General features: G+C 39.4%; 2 protein-coding genes across 2 annotated transcripts; one reads left to right on the forward strand and one right to left on the reverse strand.

The window, feature by feature from the left end:
• The first annotated feature begins 1,534 nt into the window (after positions 1-1,534).
• LOC131312812 (monothiol glutaredoxin-S17) lies at positions 1,535-8,665 on the forward strand. Its single transcript, XM_058340803.1, has 3 exons — positions 1,535-1,906; positions 6,394-6,468; positions 7,218-8,665. Exons 1-3 carry the CDS (start codon positions 1,736-1,738, stop codon positions 8,448-8,450), a joined length of 1,479 nt encoding a protein of 492 aa, XP_058196786.1. The 5' UTR covers positions 1,535-1,735; the 3' UTR covers positions 8,451-8,665.
• A 2,736-nt stretch (positions 8,666-11,401) lies between these two features.
• Positions 11,402-14,942, reverse strand: LOC131312811 (pentatricopeptide repeat-containing protein At4g21705, mitochondrial). Its single transcript, XM_058340802.1, has 2 exons — positions 14,550-14,942; positions 11,402-13,123 (listed from the first exon to the last, which is right to left on the reverse strand). Exons 1-2 carry the CDS (start codon positions 14,808-14,810, stop codon positions 11,876-11,878), a joined length of 1,509 nt encoding a protein of 502 aa, XP_058196785.1. The 5' UTR covers positions 14,811-14,942; the 3' UTR covers positions 11,402-11,875.
• Positions 14,943-15,441: the final 499 nt, after the last annotated feature.

Here is a 15,441-nt window from a genome sequence, read left to right on the forward strand (position 1 = left end):
TATTTTGTGTTCCTTTTTCTTTTTTTTTACCTTTCCCCTTATTCCTGTCATGACAAGAATATCTTAGGCTCCGTTCTGTTGTCAGGAATGTTAAGCAGGAAAGATCGTCGTTGGAAAAGATAATTGAATTGAAGTGAAGTAAAGAAAGTTAGGGCTTGGAAAAGGATCTCATTGTGTTATAAGCACAAGTCCACATGAGTCATTTAGACTGTTGGAAGTCAAAATTTGATAAAAACATATAGCAAAGTGGTGCACTGTGCTCCACCGTAATTCAACGTTGTCGCTCAAAAATGGCAAAGCAATCTTTGGCGCCAAATTTAACAGCAACTCTGGCTGCCAAATCTGTCAAAGATTGGCATGGATGATTTCGGCAAATTAAAGTCATTTTGACATCAACGGGTGCACTTATTCTTTGTGAAATTCCAATCTTTAAAAAGAGTGAATTGTGAAACAACCAAAAAGCTTATTAAAAGAAGAAATTAAACAAGTTATTTTGTATCGCTTCAAATGAAACTGAATGCTTTTAATGGTATATATAAGGGCATCGCCAACCAATCCTCCGTTTCTCTCTATTTTGGGGAATCATTCTAATTCAATTCGCCCTCCAAAACTCTCCTCCATTTTGAAGTCCATTCTAGAAAAATGAGTATTGAGCTTCCAAATATAAAGGATGAAAAAAAATATGTAGAGGATCATCATCCCACCTCCAAGGATGGAACCTTTTCATCATGACTTCAATAAATATTTACCTTTAAAAAGAGATCAATATTGTATAGAAAATGGTAAAAATAAAAAGCATAGAGTTTAGAACGGAAGAAAAGTTAAGAGTTTTTTAGATAAAAATAAGGAAAGATTTTGAAGAAACGGAATAATAAAATTAGAGTTGCCATGAATAGTGCAATCCTTTGCAACCACATTTTCGATTAAGATTTTTTATTTTGATCATCTAAAATACTACGGTTTAAGAGGGTGTTAAATTTGTGTGGAAATTTTTCGAACAAATGCAGTAATTTAGAAATATAGCTCTGTTTGTTTCGATGTAAAATTTTTTTCTGAAATTTTTTTCCCTCTTTTTCTGTTGTTTGGTTAAATAAAAAAAAAAAGTACTGGTAAAATATTTTCCATCATTGGGGCACAAATGTTTTCATCCCAAATTCTACATGCAACCCCTGTTCAAAAAAAAAAAAAAGAATTCTACATGCAACCTGATTGAATTTCTGAAAGTCAAGTAACACTTACACATAGCTGCTTTCTGTAACGTATTTGTATGTACATGTTTTTATATATTGCACATTTTCTGTGTTTTCTTACTGTTTTTTAGAAAAAAAATTTCTCCACGACTTATATTTTCAATTGTTAACCATAGGATAATAAAAACAGGCCATTCAAAAAAAAATATTTTTACAAAATTATTTTATATTATAAAATATTTTACATCAAAATAAACAAGCATAATAATAATAATAATAATAATAATAATTACAGGTGTCATGCCAATGCAAAAGAGATCAGAAAAGAAACGAACGGTCACAGATTGAGGATTCGCCCATCCTCGTTCCCCTAGCTTTTAAACGTCAGCAACAACTCAGCGTCAAAACACAGTCGCCTCTCTCTCTCTCTCTCTCTCTCTCTTCTTCGTCACAAACCTCCCTCTCTCTCTCTCTCTCTCTCTCTCTATTCTTCGTCACTCCCCATCATAATTCTCTCTCAATACTGTAAAAGAAAAGAAAAGAAAATGGGAGGAACAGTGAGAGATGTGCAGTCGAAGGGGGAGCTTGACAGCGTAATCAAGGAAGGGTCAGCCGGTATCCTTCACTTCTGGGCTTCTTGGTGTGAAGCTTCCAAGCAAATGGACCAAGTCTTCTCCCATCTCTCCACTGATTTCCCTAACGCCCGCTTCTTACGGGTACTCTCTCTCTCTCTCTCTCTCTCTCTCTCTCTCTCTCTCTCTCTCTCTCTCTCTCCATGTATCGATATACCTGCGTACGTATGTATGCCTTTGTATCTGTCTATTCTAAGAACACTTGATTTCTATGAATTAGGACGGAGTAAAATGTTTCAGAATTGTGAGAATCGTGATTGAGTGGATTTTGATGTATGTTTTTGGGTTTCACAAACCCTAATGCTTGTCAGGATGATTTTGCCCCAGACAGAGTAATTTAAGGAATTAGTGTCCGGGTTCTGTTGCTTAGTGCATGAATTCTTAACCAACTATTATATTGAATTCCTAACTTGGGTTTGGTCTAATGGATTAGGATTTGGGTGCTCTCTTATCCTACTGGTGATATGTGTTTTCTGTGCGCTGATGCACTTCGCAGTGTAATGCGCCTTGGTGGGCTCTTTTCTTTCTTTTTTTTCCTGTAAATGATTCGTGTTATAGCACCAAAACTAAGCCAGAGGCATACAACTCAAAGGGTAGGAGTTCCTTCCCTGAAGCGACATAGAAAAACACCCAACACACAAAAAAAAAAACCACAACGAAGACAAGCAACTATACATTCAGCATCCTACCGCCCTCAAGAATCCATTCAGGGATTCTCCATTCATGACAAAAACCTAAAGTTTCCTGATTTCGGGGAAACTTTCTTCATGAGATGACTCTAGCCCTCACGTTGGTTTCAATAGTGTTGAACATGCTATGATCATCCACAATTCTTGCTGCGAAAAATTCTGGCATTCCGCTCTCTCCAAACTTGATACACAGCTGCTGCAAAAGAGATGTTGAAAAGGTGAGTTTTGAATGATTTACCATGGCAGAACGCCAGAACCTAGAAGCTCAGTCCAACTCTATATCCCAGACCCTTGGCCTTATCTGAATTCCAAACCTACGCAGAATCTTACCCCATATGTTGCAGGAGAAACTACAATCAAAGAACAAATGTTGCAAATTTTCCTCATTCTGAGAGCACAAGGAGCAGGACACATCGACATCCGTCCCCCATCTTCGAAGTCTGTCCTTTGTAGCCAATTTCCCTAAGCAATCCAACCAACAAATAAAGGCCCATTTCAGAATATTCCTCTGAAACCAGATGAGATTAGCCCAAGGAACGGGACCTCCCCTAAAGCCTCCCACGTATCCTTTACCGAAAACTGACCCTTCTTAGAAGGCAACAAAATCAGAGTCATCCCTAGAGATGGAGGCAGAAAATTCTCTGGAGTATTGGCCATAATCCGTCTAGTAACTCTGTTTCTAGGTCTTGGCCTCTTCCATCTTCCGTTAGAAATTATAGAGCTCACCTTTGCAATATTAAGTTAGCAATCACACACGTTACTCAAGGAATAGAAGTATAGATCAACTGCACGTTGTGGCATTGATCAAGCAGTAAACTTTTCAAGTATGCTTCATGGCAAAAATATAACTTTTTCTTTTCTTTTTTATTATCTTCTTATAATCCCGAAATTTTTATCATTACCTTCCTGTTTTGCCATTCATTTTAAATTAGTTGGACCAAATCAGAAAGATACTGTTCTGCAGATGGATGTAATATGGGTTAAGCTTTAGCATCCATCTAGTGCAAGTCATCCCCGAAGACAAAGAAAGCCCTTGTTGCCCTTCCAAGAGAGCAAATAGTCAATGAAAGAATTACTTCTAATGCAGGGCAGGGCTATTTTCTGTTGTCTTCACAATTAACAATATTCTGAGAGTCTGACACTATTCACCATAACTAGAGGTAGAACCAATCCATACAAATACTTAAACACCTTTTGTATTAAGGTTTCCAAGAAGTTACTGACTGATGACTAGGGCTGTAATTAGTCTCGTCAGTAGCAGTATGGAGTATATTTTGCACCTAACCAACATGTCGATTTTGTACAAATCAGCACCGAAAACTGATGGAACTTGTTACGCAACCAAACCAAACACTTTCAGTTTCAGTTTGGTTGGTTAGCCAATTTAGGATGACATTTAACACCCTTTTAGAAAGAGAACAAATATGAACATGGCACAGGAACAAAATTCTTTCTGATACCTTGCATTAGCCGAGGTAGAGAATGTTACATGTACCAATAAAAAGAGATTGCTTACTAGAATTAGATTTTACTTATTAAAGAACCAAGAGCTAAGAACTCGCCCAAAGTAATTACTGATGTGAAACAAGGCAAAGTGAGAGGGTCCATATATAACCATGTGACATAAAGTTATAGACCACAAATTGAACGTAGTTTAAATTTTGTACAAATGAAAACCGAACTAACCACTCTTGGCTAATAAACAGCTGAAAACCAATCAGTTTGGTTCGGGTCCATTGGTCCATTTTCTTTTAGCCCCTGCATATAACCTCATGCGAAGCTTTACTGAGTAACAGTCTAAGAATGGAACCCGACACAGTCCAATGAGATCCCCTTCTCCCCAATGTCAAAGTTTCTTCTCCACTTGAATATGTCCACACTAGAGTCTATCTTTAGGTAACACCTTTTGAACATACCTTGTTCACACATTAACTTCATTCATAACTTCCACAACTATGTAGTAGTCGTAACTATTTCACCTTTGTTGTGACCTCTTGTAAGTGACGCGGGCCGTGTTAGGAAAAACTAGAGGCATATAGATAGACTCCTTCACACTAGGAAGGACAAACCCAAGATTTTAAGTTTGGCGTGGTGAATTCAGTTAAAACCAGTATAATCTGAAAAATAGATGCTGTAAGGGAGCAGTGACCAAAAAAGAAAAAAAAAGAAAAATCTCAAGGGGACGATCCTACATAATTGTAAAATAGTAACAAGTAACAGTAGCTTCTCTAGTTTGCAGTGGTGATCGCCCCCAGCCACTCACCTTGGGTGTCCTTCCCTGCTACTTAAAATGCCAAATAGTCAAATTAACTCAGTTTTATTATTAGAACGGGCTCACAATGGTAAGACACGGATGAGGAGTCGCCGTAGTGCATTAGCACACTACGGGGGGTATAGTGGGGCCTCAATGGGCTCTATCACGATCACGGTTCCCTGGTCCAAATCTCTCAGTATCTAGAATTTGGTGAACATTATAGTTGAACTAAAAAAATAATTTAATCCAAGGTTGATAGCCATGTGACCAAGATGGATTTGTCTTGTGAAATTATATTTTTGTATCATAATGATCATCTCTGTGTTCAATATGAAATGCTGTCCAAACAAGTGGAAACATGATATTTGCAACCTGATCAATTCAAGTTTTTACCGTGGCTCCATTGATATGGATGTGTGCGTAAATTAGGGGTGGCAAATTGAACCCAGACCCATTAACAAATCCAGACCCATCAACTAAAAAATAGACCCAACCCAACTCATTTATTAGTTGGGTAAGAATGGGTCCAAACCCAACTAACCCATTATTAGTTGGGTCTTAATTGGGCATTAATTGGGTCAACTAAAATGACCCAATGGGCATGAAAGTAACCCATGAAAAATTTTCATCCTTTACCAGATTCCCAATGAATGCAGCCCACCCCCTACCATGCCACCACTGCCGCCACCACCACGCCACCCTCACCCCCACCACCACGCCACCACCACCGCTGCCGCTGCCGCCGTCTCCGTTACCACCACCACCGCGCCACCACCACCATAATGTTGCCGCCGCCGCCACCACCTCAACCACCGCACCACACCCACCGCCGCCACCACCACGCCACCACCACCGCCACCATCGCCATGACACGACGGGTTCGATTCCTTGGCCTTCTGCGCGTTGCACTGGGCCAGGAACTCCATGCACGCCGCCGTGCGTGGGTCCAGTGCGTTGAATTCAATTCGGACCTTCGACAGGAACTTCAGCATTCTCTCTCTCTCTCTCTCTCTCTCTCCTAACTTCTTTGTGCTCGTGTTTGGGAAGTGAAGTACAGAAGGCCCACTTATGCGCTGAGCATCGCACATCGGAAATCCAGAAGAGAACTTTCTGTATTTAAATGAAATGGCCAGAGTTATACTCCAACACGGGCCACGGCGGTGGCGGCGGCGTGGTGAGGGTGGTGGCTGCGGCAGTGGCCGTGGTGGCAGCGGCGGTGAGGGTGGCGGCGTTGTGGTGGTGGTAAGTAATTGGGTTAATGGGCGGGTCGGGTTTGATTTTAAATAAATGGGTCGGGTTGGGTATGGGTAATTGAACTCATAATTAATGGGTCTAAATGGGTCAATGACCCATTAAAGACCCAACCCACTTATAACTTGCCCATTTTGACCCAAACCCGCCTATTTGACACCCCTAGCGTAAATAGACTAAAATGCCAGGTGCTTTATTCTATGTGCAAAATTTCCTCCAGAGCTCTATCATTTGGATGATGGTAATGGTGACCATTTTTTGTGAGTGTATCAAGCAAAAACATTTGCAGATGCTTCGCATAATTATTGAATATCAGACCTAGCAAGATTCTAAGTGCTGTTATGCTCTTATCCTTATAGTTTTTCCATTTGTTGCAGATTGAAGCTGAAGAACAACCAGAGATCTCAGAGGCTTATTCAGTTTCTGCTGTACCTTATTTTGTTTTCTTCAAGGTATGTTTAATTGAAGAAATTCTGTTTCTTTTTCCTCTTCTTCCCCACTCGCCTCCCACTTTTTCTTTTGGTAAGTTTCTTTTTGTTTCTCTGCCTTTTTGTTTGCAAAATTGTTTCTTGTGAATTTAGTTTATATAGAAAATTCCAAAAGAAGCCAATTAGGGGAAAAAAGAAGAGGATACATTGCTATATTTTTGAAGAAAAGAAAAGTGCCGAAATAAGAATTATTCCTCTTTTTTAAGCCTTATTGATTAGAATAATAAAAACACATGTAAAATGAAAGAAGTGGACCATCATATTGAGCATTTAACAAGCGTGATTGAGTGCTTGGTTGTGAATCTCCACATTTGCCTTTCCAAAACCAATATCAATTCTATCGTAAATTATTCAGATGCTTTTGCAGTTCATAATGTATAATTCCATTAAATCATTTTGCCAGGAAAATGTATTAGATGAATATTGATGAGAAATTTTGTTTTGATCAGCATGTTGTATCTGTGGTTTATGCGGGAATAAACATGGATAATTTGGTAAAATAAATCCTTTGTCTTTTTTCCTAGAAAACGAGTAACTATTAGAGATCTAAATATTTAAGTGAGTGCAAACTGAAAACCCTTCGCAATACAGTCTCTATCACCACCGGGCAACATAAGATATTTTTAGATCTACACACCCACCCATCCACGTGAATGAAGACATTTATCTGCCCTAAATCTAGTTCAATTTATGAACTTCTTTTCCTTTGTTAGGATGGAAAGACTGTTGATACTTTGGAGGGTGCAGACCCTTCTAGTTTGGCCAACAAAGTTGCTAAAGTTGCAGGGCCCATCACCCCAGGGGAACCCGCAGCTCCTGCAAGCCTGGGGATGGCTGCAGGGCCCAGTATCCTTGAAACGGTGAAAGAATTAAACAAACAAAACGGTTCATCTCAAGCGGAAATCCAAGTCCCCCCTGGCCTTACTGATGGACTGAAAAAGCGTCTCCAGCAGCTTATTGACTCTCATGCTGTCATGCTTTTCATGAAAGGAACTCCTGAGGAACCCAAGTGTGGGTTTAGCCGGAAAGTTGTCCAAATATTGAATGAAGAAAAGGTCAAGTTCGGAAGCTTTGATATCCTTTTAGATAGCGAAGTTCGCGAGGGGTTGAAAAAGTTCTCCAATTGGCCAACTTTCCCTCAGCTGTACTGCAAGGGAGAGCTTCTTGGTGGGTCCGACATAGTGATAGCTATGCACGAAAGTGGTGAGCTAAAAGAAGTTTTGAGAGATCACGGAGTTGGTATTTATGATTCGAATGATGCAAAATTAACTGAACCTAATGTTGGACAGGGTGGTGTATCCGAGTCTACTGGCTTGGGTGCAACCCTAACCGCCCGGCTTGAAGCTCTAGTCAATACAAGCCCAGTTATGCTATTTATGAAGGGGAAACCAGATGAACCCAAATGTGGATTCAGTCGGAAGGTGGTGGATATACTTAAACAAGAGAAGGTGGAGTTTGGGACCTTTGATATTCTTACTGATGAAGAAGTTAGACAAGGTCTCAAAGTTTACTCAAACTGGTCTAGTTATCCTCAACTGTACATAAAGGGAGAACTCATTGGTGGGTCTGACATCGTGCTGGAGATGCAAAAGAGTGGAGAACTCGAGAAAGTATCGGTGGAGAAAGGGATTACTGGGAAAGAGACTCTCGAGGATCGGCTGAAGAGGTTAACTACGGATTCTCCAATAATGCTTTTTATGAAGGGTACCCCAGATGCTCCAAGATGTGGTTTCAGCTCCAAGGTGGTGGAGGCACTTAGAAACGAGGGTGTCGATTTTGGGTCCTTCGATATTCTAAGTGACGAGGAAGTGAGGCAGGGGCTGAAGGCGTTCTCAAACTGGCCAACTTTCCCACAGCTTTATTACAAAGGCGAGTTGATTGGAGGTTGTGATATTGTGATGGAGCTGCGGAACAATGGTGAGCTGAAATCTACCCTCTCTGAGTAGCCAGGGTTGATATGATCGGGTAAAGCGGAATAAAATTCTACATTCCAGTTTAGTTCCTGTGTCGACGGCATTTAGCAACATTCGAAGTGATTTGAAAGTCGATGTTTTTTTTTTCTTTTTCAACTCACAGATTGATGCATCCTGCTTGTTTGTGGCACTTTTAAGCTTATATTGCTTACTATATCACTGCTTGCTTTTAAGCTTATATTGCTTAATTTTATTGGGTCAGTGGTTTTAGCTTTCACCTGCATTTTCTTTCGACGGACGCAGTTTTTACCGTATTTTTTACGCTCCCTTGAGAAAAGGTTGACGAAGATGAGTCTGAGGAGTGAGAAACTTTTTTGTATAACCGGTATACACGAAACTCTTGGTATCCCCTTCACAAATAATATGATATGTGGCAACTGTAATTTATGAGGACTTGAGTTGTAATTTATCCCGGGAGCCTTGTGTAGTATCCCCTTCACAAATAATATGATATGTCGCAACTGTAATTTATGAGGACTTGAGTTGTAGTTTATTCCGGGAGCCTTGTGTAAAAGTAAGGGCGCTGCTATTTGCAGCCTTTTATTTTCTCTCATAGCCTGTTAAAAATTTTCAATTATACTCGACAGTTAGTTACCGAAATTGAGATATATTTTCAGCATCTAATTACCGAAATATAATATTTTTTCAACAGCTATTTACCGAAAATGTATGTTCGGCAGTTGTTTACCGAGAGTTAAACATATTTTCGACATGTAGTTACCGAAATATAATCTTGTTTGCAACAGTTATTTACTTAAATGTTATGTATGATTTTCAACAACTATTTACTGAAATGTAGTGAGCAATGAAAAAAAATAAAGGGATGCGAATAGCAGTCTCCAAAAGTAAATGACGTTTTTTTGTCTCCTGTTGTCCCATTGGAGAGCAGAAGAGCACCCCGTTTTGTCTCCTGTTGTCTATTTTTGCCCTTGAATTATGTGCTCCAATTTTAGGATTCTATAGAGCAGAAACATAATTATAAGAGTTTTAATGACAAAATTTAATTATGACTTTTTAAATAATGTGATCAAAATAATAAGATCTTTGCATCGGTTAAACGGATTGAAAATTAAAACACATAATTTTTTTGTACTCTGTATATACTATATAGTATTGAAATAAAAAGCAGATACTTAATTATGAAAGAACTAGAAATAAAATTTAATTATGACCCTTTAGAATAATATAATCAAAATAATAAATCTTCGCACTGGTTCAAATGGATTGAAAATTATAGCACGTAATTTTTTTGGACTGTTTATATAGTACTATTAAAAAATTACATGCTCTAATTTTTAATCCGTTTGAACCAGTGCAAAAATCTTATTATTTTGATCATTTTATTCTAGAGGGTCATAATTAAATTTTGTTACTAAAGCTGTCATAATCAAGTTTTTGCTCTATAAGTTCCCAAAAATTAGAGCACATAATTCAAAACAGCAGGACGTTTAATTTTGCACAACAAGGCTCCTGGGATAAATTACTCTCCAAGTCCTCATAAATTACAATTCCCACGTGTCACATTATTGTGAAGGGGAATACCAAGAGTTTGGTATACCGGTTATACAAAAAAGTTTCTCGGAGTGAGTCTAGTGTGGGTTAATAAAAAGTTGGGACCAAGGAATGAAACCTCCACTTCAAGGAAGTCTTAAATTTTGTAATTATTTTTATAAATTTAAAGAATTAATTAGATCTTTAAATTGATACGAAAAAAATTATGCACAAAGTTGCTTTATCTTTATTTTTAAAATAGTATGACTTGCAAAGGAAAATTGAAATTATGGGACAAAGGGTGATTATACTTTTGGTATGCAGCTGTAAGCAGAGAGTCTCTCTGACTTGGAGTTTTATAGTATCGCATTAGAGTCGTAGCATTTCAAAGTACCATTTCAATGCGAGGAAGAACCAAATCGGCTTCTTTTTCTTCTTCTTCAATTATGCTATTTGCCGGAAGAAAACTGGTAATATTAGACTAGAGAAACAGAGAGACACGATTCTCCATGGATACCGCAGGTTGAAATTGGCTCTCTGTATATGCTATTCTCTCTTTCCCATGCGACTAATGTCTCAGTGGAAGCTTACTCACAGTTCAATATCAACTTCAGAAAACAAAACTGCAAAACATAGAATGCAGCAATCCATGTCTGCCATGCAGAAAACAAACAAAGCATGTGGGTTATTTTGCCTGCTTTTTTTTTTTTGTAAAGGACCCCAGGCCTAGAAAAACCCCAAGGGGAATTCCATTTCCAAAGAGGGGAATAGACGAAGAAAGAAAGTCAGTAACGTGGCCAGCCAGGTCAAGATCAGAACAAGAAGGAAAGGAACCCCTAAATACCTCCCCAAGTCTGTTGTCAAAGGAATTGAGCCGTGGGCACTCAAAGTCCTAGCCCTTTGTCTTGGCACATTCGGGGACACGTACATCTTGGATTTTGCCAAGTTGACTTCCTGGCCAGCAGTCCCACAGAACCTTCTCATGATGCTAGCCAATAGCCATGGCCTCAGCCTGCTTATTAGTTGCTTCTCCCCAAAAAACCAAATCGTCAGCAAAGAACAAGTGAGATATATCCGCCCCCCCTCTTGCTCTGCTATAGCCAGAACATGTTCACTGTTCCGAATCATTTGATTAAAAAAGAATGATTGGCGCGTAATGGCAATGGTATCACTGAGGCAATAGCAGAGCAATCCTTGCAACCAAATATTTCTGCAAAGAGCCAAGAATCTGGGAGTACAACATAGCGCCACATTGCACATCAAGATTAAGAGGACCACTTTGGCTAAGGGGCTCGAGAATAGGAAGCTTTGAACAGTTGATATGACAAGATGTGGGTCAAGATGTCAATGGGTTCCCCATGGGGTAGTGAGGGAGCTGCTTTTAGGGGTGATAAATGAGCCAAACGAGTCGAGTAGGTAGTTGATCAAGCTTGGTTTGAAAACTTAACGAGCCTCAAAAATATGTTTAAACTTAGCTTGCTTATAAGACGAGCTGATCTCAAACAAGCTTTAATCAAGCCAAACACAAGCCAAACGAACCAAGTAATAGTTTGTTCAAGCTTGGTTTGAAATCTTAACGAGCTTCAAAAAAATGTTCAAGCTTGGTATATATATTAACAGGCCAATATTGAACAAGCTTTTAACAAACGACCACGAGCTCAAACCCGAGTAGCTTAGTTCGTTTAGCAGCCCTACTATATTGGAAGCCCAAGAAACAGTTTGACTAGGGTGATGAAGACGAAACTCGACCGTAGTAATATCTGATTCACCATGAATGCCCTTGGTTTCTTATTATTATGAATGCCTTGGACATCTCGGACAACAGAAACGATGACTGGGGCCTCCAACCCTTAGCGAGGGAAAAGTATGTCATCAAACTCCGATAAAGCAAAGCAACAAGGACCAGATCAGTTAGTTTCATTATGCCTCAGGCCAAGGATCTCTTTAGTTTCGTCGTCTTCATCTATTTTATCAGCCTTCATGCTGCTCAGAATCTCATCAACTTCTTTCCCACTTTTAATATTTGACTTGAGTAACGCATGATACATCAGTCTATCCATCGTAACAACTCTCCTCAAAGAACCCACAAAATCTTCTACATCTTTGATGTCCCCATTGTCACCAAGCCAGCTCAATATGACGGAAAGCACTTTAGGATTGGGCTTCCACCCTTTACTTCCCACAAATAGAGAGAGAGCCACCTTCATGGAATCCTTAGCCTTCACCATTTCTCCCTTATTTAGGTACCCTTCTGCCACGTTGCCCCAACTGTTTGGGGTTGGAGTCCTTCCCCCTTTTTTCAAGTCTAAAAGCATTGCCTCGGCTTTCTCAACAGAACCCTTTTCGCAATACCCAGTTACAATTGTATTTGGTACTCGAAAATCAAAACAATTACCAGATGCCTCCCACTCCTTCAGCACTTTCTCAGCTTCGTTGAGGTCACCAATCCGCACTAGGGATTCCAACATGGTAATATAATCCCTATTGATACACCTCTTACAAGAACTCTTCTCAAGATCCCATAACCTCAAGACTTCATCCTTATTCTCAAGACGGGCATAGAATGAAATCAAATGGTTATAGCCCAAACCATCTTTGTTGCTTAGTCTTTCTTCGCATTTTCTCATGGCATCAATTGCCTTATCTTTTAGACCTCCCTTGATGTAAAAGTTTGCCACAACTGAATATGTGTTCCAATCCATCAGAATGTGGGGATGGCTCACCATTTCCTTCAATATCTCTTCCATTCCTTCAATGTCCGATCTCACTCCATATGAGTTGATGCAGATTCTGTAGCTGAAATTGTCAGGGGAAACTTTGTTCCTCTTCATCTCTTTTAGGATATCTGGGACCTTTTCATATTGACCCTTATTTGCATACAGGCACATGATGCCATTGTATGTGAGCGCAGACGAAGCAAAACCTATCTCCTTCATTTTCTGAAAATGAGACAAGGACTTCTCAATTCGGCGATGTCCGACATAACAATTTAAGAGAGCACCATATGTCTTATCTGTTTTATCTTGGTCCCTCAAGTTATTAAAATAGGTTTCCGCAGAATGAATTCCCTGGACCTTTCCAATCAGATCCAACTGCACGGCGTGCTCAGTTGGTGAGAATGCACAAATACCTCTCTTATTCATCCACTCAGAAACCTGCACCCACAAAGAATCGAATTATGATTGCAGTAAGAACTAAAAAGATGGGCAATCAGATAATTCAGTGCGTAGCAAAATCAATCTTTTTCTTTTCGTGTTCCCTTTGGCTGCTCAGAATGTCATAAGATAACGTGGATTGGAAGTATGACTATGAGAAGTTTCATAGTCAGCCAGGAAAGTCATCTTTCTGTAATTGATACAATATGTAAGTTTGTAACAGTTGGGCACTGTTGAAAAAGTTCCCCACTTATCTGGAAATTAATTTAACAGTACATAAAATTCATCACACTTAACTTCCGTTTGTAGATCCCTTGGTTTTCTAAGCAAGCAAACAGAGCAGAAAAATAACTTAACAGAGACTGCATGTTTGCACATTTGAATTCTCATGGTAAGCAGCCTACCACCTCGGAATTTGACCATGAGTTCACCACATTAATTTTCATGAACACAACGGCCTTGTGAGTCCAGTCACTTTTCGTTTATGAAATTTTACTATTTGACAAGCATGCATCAATTCACAATATACTTTATATTCCGGAGTTAAGGTGTTAAGTTTTGGGCCATTGGCACTCCAAAAATTGATGGAGGCACTCCAGTATCAGTGTAATTCCAAAGCCACTTTCCTTTATTTTTTGGAATGCCTGCATCAATTTTTGGAGTGCTAATATCATTTTCCGTAGGTAAATCATGAAGGTAAATTTTCCCAAAACTACAATCAAGTTAGGATTCGGAATTCCAACTTACAGCTACCTACTATAGTTTGGCAGTGTGAACCTTTTTGTGCACTTAATATAGGTTTATCAGTACAATATGATAAGTCCTAAAAACTCCTTTGGTACAGTCGTCCACTGAGCCCCCTGGATTCATCACTTACTACAGTTCATAGGCAAAGAAATGTAGGAACTCCACTGATCAATTTTTGGCACAAAATAGATGTAGTGATGTGTTTGCTGGTCCCTTTTGAATTTAATTAAACATGTCATTGCACTAAACATATTTTGATTTTCTCTTTTTACCAGTCTTTTAGGAACACCACTGTCTGCTTCTTCTTTTTTTTCTCCACGCAATAGGATGTTAGGGGTTAGTTGTTAATAGTTACAACGGGAGTTGAGCTCCTCCAGGAGAACATCAACTCAGGACCACTTCCTGAGAGTATTTTTTTTTTTTTACTTTTTATCCTTTTGTTGTTGTCGTTATTCTCTTAGTTTTTATTAGATTTGAGTATAATTATACATTAAATCGTTCGACAACAAAAGTTCACTAAAGACGACCGCATAAACCAATCAAAAAGTCACCAAAAAGTTTGCCCAAACGGGCCTAACAAATGTGGACGGACGCAGTTCAACCACTTAATCAGGTAAATCAAATTACGATCTTCAAGAGAAACAAACAACAGAACCACCCTTGAGAGAGAGAGAGAGACCTCGAGGGCATGGGAGAAGCGCTTGCGCTTGCGGAGGTCGTGAAGGAGGCGGATGAGCTCAGCGACTCGGACCTTTTTGCCCTTCTCGAGCCAGGCGTCGAGCTCTGGGGTGACGCTGGTGCCAGGGTCCCCCATCGGACTGATCTTCGAGTACAGGGTCTGTTGCCTGTTAGTGTAGTACCATCGAATCTTTTGCTGGGCAATGCCGTTGTTGTTCTTGTTTCCAATTAGGGTTTCGAATAGTCGACGACTTGATTTCATGGTCGAGTATACTCGGAGTTGTTCGAGCTCAACCGACCTAGAACATGGATATCCAGCGAGAGAGAGAGAGAGAGAGAGAGAGAGAGAGAGAGGTAATGGTTTCGGTTTGGAGAGTAACGGATTTTGGGCTTCTTTTGGAGAGTAACGGATTTTGGGCGTCTTTTGGTCCAAGGGCTCTACGGAGTGTTGCGGGCTTTGATTTGCCAATATGCTCAATGGTCCATCATTCATGGGGTTTTTTTCATCAAGGGTAAATTACAGTTAACCCTCTCTAACTAAGTCTCGCGTGCATTTTGTCTCCTTTAATTTTTTTTTTGGCACTTAACCCCCTTTAACTAACTGAAATTTAAACAGTCATAACTTCAAACGGCCATAACTTCTTCGTCCGAAATCGAAAACATGCAAATTATATATCAATTTCGAGGTCTTGAAATCATCTTTCTAATGACACCAAAATCACATCACGATTCAAAGCACATAGAAAGTTATGATCAAAACGGTCTTTCTGTCTACTAGCTCTTACTCTTTTGATCATAACTTTCTGTGTGCTTTGAATCGTAATGTGATTTTGGTGTCATTAGAAAGATGACTTCAAGACCTCGAAATTGATATATAATTTGCATGTTTTCGA

Source organism: Rhododendron vialii, chromosome 13a (assembly GCF_030253575.1).
Source record: "Rhododendron vialii isolate Sample 1 chromosome 13a, ASM3025357v1".
Lineage (NCBI taxonomy): Eukaryota > Viridiplantae > Streptophyta > Magnoliopsida > Ericales > Ericaceae > Rhododendron > Rhododendron vialii.

Coding starts and splice junctions, on each gene's coding strand:
- LOC131312812 (XM_058340803.1), top strand. CDS start 1,736: ATGGGAGGAACAGTGAGAGATGTGCAGTCGAAGGGGGAGCTTGACAGC. Junction 1,907..6,393: donor CTAACGCCCGCTTCTTACGG/GTACTCTCTCTC, acceptor CATTTGTTGCAG/ATTGAAGCTGAAGAACAACC. Junction 6,469..7,217: donor CTTATTTTGTTTTCTTCAAG/GTATGTTTAATT, acceptor TTCCTTTGTTAG/GATGGAAAGACTGTTGATAC.
- LOC131312811 (XM_058340802.1), bottom strand. CDS start 14,810: ATGAAATCAAGTCGTCGACTATTCGAAACCCTAATTGGAAACAAGAAC. Junction 13,124..14,549: donor GCTTCTCCCATGCCCTCGAG/GTCTCTCTCTCT, acceptor TTGTGGGTGCAG/GTTTCTGAGTGGATGAATAA.